Genomic DNA, 8,423 nt, shown 5'->3' with positions numbered 1-8,423 from the left:
CCAGAAATAAACTCATACACCTATGGTCACTTGATCTTTGACAAAGGAGATAAAACCATCCAGTGGACAAAAGACTGCATTTTCAACAAATGGTTCTGGTTCAAATGGAGGTCAGCATGTAGAAGAATGAAAATCAATCCATTCTTATCTCCTTGTACAAAGCTCAAGTCCAAGTGGAACAAGGACCTCCAAATAAAGCCAGATACACTGAAACTAATAGAATAGAAAGTGGGAAAGAGCCTTGAGAACATGAGCACCTGAGAAATTTTCCTGAACAGAACACCAATGTCTTATGCTCTAAGATCAAGAATAGACAATGGGAACTAGCCCAGAAGCTCAGAATACCTAAGATACAATTCATAGACTACATGAAGCTCAAGAAGAAGGAAGACCAACGTGTGGATACTTGGGGAATCAAAATGCCCATGGGAGGAGATACAGAGACAAAGTGTGGAGCAGAGACTGTCCCATCTGGGAATCCATCCTATATACAGTTACCAAATCCAGACACTATTGCAGATGTCAACAAGTGCTTGCTGAATGGAGCTTGATATAGCTGTCTCCTGAGAGGCTCTACTAGTGCTTGACAAATACAGAAGTGGATGCTCACAGCCAACCAATGGACTGAGCACAGAGTCCCCAGTGGAGGAGCTAGAGAAAGGACCCAAAGTGCTGAAGGGGTTTGCAGCCCCATAGGAGGAACAACAATATGAACAAACCAAAACCCCCAGAGCTCCCAGAGTACCCACTAAAGAGTACACATGGAGAGACTCATGGCTCCAGCCACATATGTAGCAGAGCATGGTCATGTCAAATATCAGTGAGAGGAGAAGGCCTAGGTCCTGTGAAAGCTCGATGCCATAGAGTAGGGGATTGTTAGGACAGGGAAGCTGGAGTGGGTGGGTTGATGAGCTGGGGGAGGGGGAATGGGATAGGGGCTTTTCTGAGGGGAAATGAGGAGAGGGAAGAAAGTTAAAATGTAAATAAAGAAAATATCTAATAAAAAAATTGCAAAGCTTCTGTAAGTCAAAGGACATTGTCAGTAGGACAAAATAGCAACAAACAGATTGAGAAAAGATCTAACCATACATCCAATAGAGGGCTTATATCCAACATATACAAAAAACTGAAAAAGTTAGACTCCAGAGAACCCTATTAAAACACTGGGGAACAGAGCTAAACAGAATTCTCAACTGAGGAATATTGAATGGCTGATAAGCACCTAAAGTAATGTTTAACATCCTTAGTCAGCAGGAAAATGCAAATCAAAACAACCCTGAGATTCTACCTCATNCCAGTTAGAATGGCTAAGATCAAAAACTCAGGTGACAGCAGATGCTGGTGAGGATGTGGAGAAAGAGGAATAGTTCTCCATTGTTGGTGTCATTGCAAGCTGGTACAACCACTTTGGAAATCAATCTGGCAGTTCCTTAGAAAAGTGGACATAGTATTACCTTAGGACCCAGCTGGATCCAAAGGTGGGAAGAAATTCATCTGTGTTATTTTGAGTCAGCTGGTTTGTAGTGAGTGCATTTAAAACCACAGCCAAAGGAATCAAATGCACTGGAACATATTGTGGAAACCATATTTGTGGTAAAAAACAGTAAATAAGGTTGTCAGGCTTTTGAGATTATACACAAAAGAACATGGAAATTTTACCTCCCAAGCCCCTATGCTCTCTCCTTATATTATGTTATAAGCCCATGTTTAACTGCAGGAGTCTTTGGATTTGTCAGACCCCTGACTCCATCTGTCCAATCTGAGTGAGCAACAATAAAAGACATGAGAGCACGAACTGAGCTTACTGGGCTGTCACAAAGTGAAGTATAAAGCTTAGCGAGGATTGAGATCACATGACAACTAGTTAGACACTGATGGGGACTGTTGTTCACCTGGTATATTCTTTAGCTTGAGATTGGGGAATATTTTGTTCATTCATTAATTATTTCAAGTTACATCCCAATCACAGTCCCCTCTCCTTCCAGTCTCCTCTTTAGACAGTTTCTTCTCCCTTATACCCCTACATTCTCCTCTGAGAAAGGGGAGGTCCCCATCACACCAAAAATACCAACTCACTCTGGCACATTAACTCACTTCAGAACTGGGCACAACCTTTCCCACTGAGGCAAGACAAGTCAGTCCAGTTAGAGGAAGTGGTTCCACAGTCAGGCAACAGAGTCAGGCAGAGTTCTTGCTCCAGTTATTGGGGGATTCACATGAATACCCAGTTACACATCTGCTAACTATGTGCAGGGAATGAGTAGGAAGGGGCTAGGTTCAGCCCTTGAATGCTGTTTGGTTGGCTGTTCAGTCTCTGGGAATCCCTCAAGGGCCTAGGTTAGTTGACTCTGTTGGTTTTATCGAGTCTCCATCCCCTCTGGGTCTCTCAATCCTTCCCCTAACTCTTTCACAAGACTTCTTGAACATTGTCTCTTCATCTGTTTTGGCCAGTGCTGGGTAGAGCCTCTCAGAGAACAGTTATGCTAGGCTCCCCTCCACTCCCTATTCCCCTCCCCATCCCTGGCCTGCTGTGTTCTCCAGCATGTACAGCAGCAGTGAGGTTGATCTTTTCTTGCTGCACTCCATCTTGTGGTCCACACAGAGGCCTGCAATCCTGGAGGCCTGCAGCCATCAGGGATCAACAGGTGAGATTCCTAATCCAATTCCCTTCCTGCTGCTCCCTCCAGGAAAACACAGCAGGGAGTTCCTCCTATACTGTTTGATCTCTATGTCCTGAGGCACAGCTCTGCTTTCTTCCCTGGAGTCCTGCTATAACCCAGGACCTGCCCTCTCCTCCAGCAAGTCCAGCAGCTGTGAGGTTTGCCCTGTCCTTTATGTCCTATCTCTACTGGTCAACACCTCTAGTGGCAATCCTGGAGGCCTGCTGAAACCTGGGACATCCAAAGGCCTGAAGTCATCAGTGATTATCTAAAGCCATCAGTGACTACCAGCTCTGCCTGTATCTCTGGAAACCTGCTGCCACTCAGGACAAAAAGCTCTACTTGCAATCTCAGTAGCCTGCTTCCATCAGGAGATTATCAGATTTACCTGTATCCCTGGAGCCCTTCTGCCCTTGGGGACAACCTGGCCTGCCAACACCAGAGATTCTGAACTTTCTTAATCCACAAATTGTCTCTTTGTTATGTTGGTATGCTAGCAGTTTATAAATGAGATCTGAACATGCTTATCACAAACCATTTAATGTTTTATTACTGAAAATTGCTATGTAAAATTATATATTTAGTGCAAAATAGAAGAAAAATGGAAACTGATTAAATGCATATTTAATTTCAATAATATTCTGGATTAATGTTAGTATGTTAATATCATATGAATGATTAACTTTGGATAATGAATTATTTGTAGTTAGTTGATTAATGATATACATCTGGAAATTTTGCCTCCACACATAGACTAGACTGGCCTAGAAATTATGTATCCTAGGATGGCTGTAATCTTATGAATCTTTCGCTTCTATCTCTCCAGTTCTGGAATACAGATATGAATCCCACTCATTGTCATGATATTTGGTTTACTTTTCTGTTTCTTGTACTTTACACATAATACTGTATTTATGATTCATCTCATATATACTTTCATAGTTCACTAACCTGAATTCAGGTGGTTATTTCATGTCTGTTATTGTGATTGATCTTCCTTCACACTCAAACATTCCCCCCCCCCCTTGGATGTGAACAATCTCTGATGTTGTGGTCTGCTGGTCTCTGTAAATTCATTACTTGATTTAGTGTGGCTATGTCCCCTTCTGGAGAATTTTCGAAGTGTGAGCAAGGCCATATTTAGCCAGTTTTAATCCTGGTAATTTCAAGACTTCACTAAAATATGCCTTTGTGGAATTAACTGATGGTTTTTGGTACTGATGGTGTCCAGGAATGATGAGGTGGCGAAAACTAATTTGTTTTATTCCCTACCATTTTTCCAAAGTTCGAACCCTCTTTAGGTTCCCTGAAGTTGTGGGAAACATGATTGTTAGTTTCTGTTGGGTTTGTCTTCACTTTGAGATTAAAGTTTCTCTGATCCTAGGCTTAAACTAATCTCTCCCAGGATTTCCACAGAGTGAATCTGGGCTTCTTCTTGCATCTCTGTCCCATGTTGATTTTGGAAGTTGGGGCCCAAATGTCTGAGGCACTGTTCATGTTCTCCTTATAAGAGTAGATATGAACATGAAAGACAATGGACAAATTTAGCTTTTTTTTTTTTTTTTTTTGACTTTTCTCTTTCCTTTCCTATCCATTACTATCTTTTATAGGACATTTTTCTTACTCTGTTTCTTGTATTCTTGTGATTTTTTTTTCTCAGTATATTTATGTTCTCTAGAATGGTTAATCTGAGACAGCTCTCCTAAAGTTTAAAGAAAAGTCACCTGATTTAAAGTCACCTTGGATTTTAACCAAACCTTTAAGATCCCATAGTAGATTTCTGATGGAGATGAGGAAGCCAATCACTTTCAGCGTTTTCTTATGCTCTCTCTGATGGCATTTTTGGCTGTTGATTGACACCAGGCACTCACACATTGACCAGGCATTTGCTTTTTATTTTCTGTCTGCTTTGCATGGGTTTCTTCAGCCCAGCCCAGTTGTTCAGAATTTATAAACTAGGCCTTTGCATTGTGACTGTTCTGCATCAGAAAGGCAGGTGGAGCAATACGGAATCACAGACTCAGGTCTTCCTGTCCCTGCTGCTCTGGGTATCTGGTAAGAAATTGAAAGTATTAAAATATTTTCCAAGTTTCTATTTGTAATAACCAATGTATGATATGTGCCAGTGTCTATTTTCACTGTCTATTCATTATTTCAGGTACCTGTGGGAACACTGTGATGACAGTCTCCATCATCTCTGGCTGTGTCAGCAGGAGAGCAGGTCACTATGAGCTGCAAGTCCAGTCAGAGTGTTTTATACAGTTCAAACCAGAAGAACTACTTAGCCTGGTACCAGCAGAAACCAGGGCAGTCTCCTAAACTGCTGATCTACTGGGCATCCACTAGGGAATCTGGGGTCTCTGATCGCTTCACAGACAGTGGATCTGGGACAGATTTCACTCTGACCATCAGCAGTGTGCAGGCTGAAGACCTGGCAGTTTATTACTGTCATCAATACCTCTCTTCGCACAATGCTTCGTCCTCCTACAAAAACCTCCTTGAGAGTCTCACCAACTGCCTGCACTAAATAGACCTTGACCTGCAAACTTCCTCTTCTGAGAGCTGCTATGCCTGACTAACAGATGCAAAGTTTGGTTGTAAATTTATGAACAGATGGCCTTTTTGACCCTTTGAATTTGGAGGCCTTTACAGGAAAGGAAATAAAGTCATCTGTGTTTTAACATCTTATTCTCAAATTCTGGGTATTGAATGTGATAAATTTATTATTTTGTATTCTCGGGTGCAAAATTCCAATGTGAATATCCAAGGGCTAAATTAAAAGCCGGGCAGCCTATATTGTCACTGGAAGATACAAGAGAGAACTTGGAATTTGCTTTTCTCAACTGTGAGAAGTCTTTCTTACTCTTGAACCCTGGCAATGTCCCTCCAGTTCTCTTTTTAGCTAACTTTATTTGCATATGTATGTTGATTTCCACAAAAATATAGTAAAAATTATATCATATATGTTGACAATCTTCATTCCCCTAGTTTCTCCTTTCTGACACACCATTTCCCTCCAACTAATGTACTTTCAACCTCTAGTCTTCCATCTATGTTCATATGATATACACATATGTCCACTCACATTCATACACACATACACACAGAGTTTATGTGTCTATAAAAAACTAGAATGTGAATGTCAGAGAAAACAAGGTTTATATTTTAACCAATATATCTGATCTATGCTTCTCATATACTTTCCCAAATGTGGAGACTGTGATACCTCATTCTACACCACATTACACTAATGGTAAATATGATTTTGTATCACAAAAATTGTGTCTATTTTTCTGTCTTATAATAATTAAAGTGTTTGAGATTGCTTGAGGGAAACACTTTGTATTTCAATAAAGCAATATGTTAAAATATATATTAAATAAAATCTAAAAAAATTATGTTAACAAACCTCAAACATGTATTAATTAAATATTAATTGAAAATTTATTTTTTTGTGTTATTCATTTTTGTGACAAAGTATCATTGTGAAATAGGAAGGTTGATGTTTTTTATTACCTTTTGTTTGTTACAATCATTACCCTCTGTTGCAGTAAATCTCCAACTCAAATATGCCCTGGCAATGAAAACACGACTCAATTAATATGAATACATGCTGTGTGCCTAGATTGGGCAGATCTACTGCTACACTACCATCTTCCACATTTATGAGACCCCCTAGAATTTACAGTTTTTCCAGGCCATGTGCTTCTGCTCTGCTTTACTTCTTTTTCCTCCTCTACATCTCCCTCTCCCATTTCCTCCTTTCTCCTCACCTTTCCTTTATCTGCTCAGTCACCAGCTCTCTTTTATTTTACAAATTAGGGTGGGAAGCAGGTTTACAGGAAATCACCTGAATGCTGACTCATTCCTTGTTTGCAGCCCCTCACAGGAGAACAGAATTGGCAAAAAATATAGTTAACCCCAGGGCTATCCAAAACATTTCCCCCTTTCTGTCCAATTAAAAGACTATTTTATCTCAGATATAATTGAACATAACAATTATTATTTTGTAATTTATAAAGTACAAGAGACCTAACACCCAGTCCATCATCTTTGTTAATTAAATAGAACCTCTGTCATCTATCCTTACTTAAAAGACTATAGTTCTGCACCTGGCTATGTCTTTGTTTAGATTAAATGCCATCTGAAAACCATCCTCTCAAATCTGTTCCTCTCAAAGTAAAGAGCCTGGGTTGGCTAGGAGACTGTAGTTTTTCAACCCCATAAGAAATCCAAGAATGACTGATATTAACTGAAAATATATAGAAAGCCTAAAACAGCTTCCAAAACTTAGCCAATTTATAGAGATTGCTGCTGATCACTTGGACAGTTCCTTTCTTCAATATGTCGGCACATTGGTCTTCAGCCTACTGGCCAGGGTCATCTGACAGACTTAGAGAAACAATAATATTAAAGACTAGCCCTCTCTGTCTTAGCAGAATCAAGCTATCCTAACCTGTAACTGTGTCTTTGATTTGGACAGTATTATATTTATAGATGAAATGAGGCAATTCTTGCCTAGTGGCTGTTTCACAACTGGAGTATCTCAGAAATGCTCAGTTTCTTGTTTGAATCCAAGACAGGGAAAGCTGTCAGGAGCATACAAGTCACAGCAAGTGATTAAATTCTGTGAACTTCTGATGTTTTTGATAACCAAGTATAGGAAGTAATCTAGACTGTTCTGTTAAGTACTCTCAGTCATTTCTAATTGAAATAACTGACAACACCCTAAAAATAACTCAGATCCATGAATTTCCTATTTGGCCCTTAATTCACAGGCTTAAACATCTCAGATCTGTTTTTAATAACAGCAGTAAAAGGACCGGGTCCAAGCCCTGTCCTTCAAAATTTTTAGTATCAAAGACAACCTATAATAACTACTCCCAGCCCCAAAGCTTGGGGGACTGGGACAATGACTCTTCATAATTTCTTCAAGCTGAATATGGGTGTTGAGATATTCTTGAAGGGGAAAGGGTAGGGAAATGGGGGAGTTGGTTGGCCTTAAGAAGGCCAAACCAATGATTGTATATTAGTTTCTGGTGTCTGTGTCTTGACCGGATCCGATGAAAAACCAAGACATCAGGAAGGAGTTCAGGCATGTCAGTTCAGCCTGTCTGACAATGAAATTCACCAAGGCTGTATATTCTATAATATATAAATCTCAAAACAAAATTTTAGTATCATCAAGATAAACTTTTTGTTTGATTCTCTGGAATCTAGATCTTAGGAGGTCTCCTATCAAATCTGATCCATATAACTCTGGAAGTGTAAATACCTTAATCACCTTTTCCAAAAAACACAAAGACAAAACCTTTTCCCCAGATCAGGACATTCTTTAGCTGGTAACCAGTAAAACCTGTAACTTGCCCTCTGTCCCAGAGGAACAATAAAACAACCACAATACTCAAAATCACATACATTTTAGCCTACTTAGGCCTTTCTAATTTGTCATGTCAGGATATTAAACCAAAATTCCTGTGGAGTCCACATTAGACAGAATATGAGTCTCCCACAGACTTTATCATACCATGTTTGAAACAATTGATTCCCACTTCTATTTTCCTTTCCTTTTCCTTTTCCTTTTCCTTTTCCTTTTCCTTTTCCTTTTCCTTTTCCTTTTCCTTTTCCTTTTCCTTTTCCTTTTCCTTTTCCCTTTCCCTTTCCCTTTCCCTTTTCCTTTCCTTTCCTTTCCTTTCCTTTCCTTTCCTTTCCTTTCCTTTCCTTTCCTTTCCTTTCCTTTCCTTTCCTTTCCTTTCCTTTCCT

At 39.7% G+C, this 8,423-nt stretch overlaps 1 gene segment (V, D, J or C); it reads left to right on the top strand.

The window, feature by feature from the left end:
* The first annotated feature begins 4,573 nt into the window (after positions 1 to 4,573).
* On the top strand, positions 4,574 to 5,187 carry LOC110315810. The segment is given in 2 exon segments: positions 4,574 to 4,715; positions 4,819 to 5,187. Coding segments are annotated over 2 exon segments (511 nt in total).
* The last annotated feature ends 3,236 nt before the right edge of the window (positions 5,188 to 8,423 follow it).

This window comes from Mus pahari, unplaced genomic scaffold (assembly GCF_900095145.1).
Source record: "Mus pahari unplaced genomic scaffold, PAHARI_EIJ_v1.1 scaffold_10240_U1_1, whole genome shotgun sequence".
Classification (NCBI taxonomy): Eukaryota; Metazoa; Chordata; class Mammalia; order Rodentia; family Muridae; genus Mus; species Mus pahari.
The sequence above is the reverse complement of the archived record's forward strand: the minus strand, read 5'-3'. Positions and strand labels throughout refer to the sequence as shown.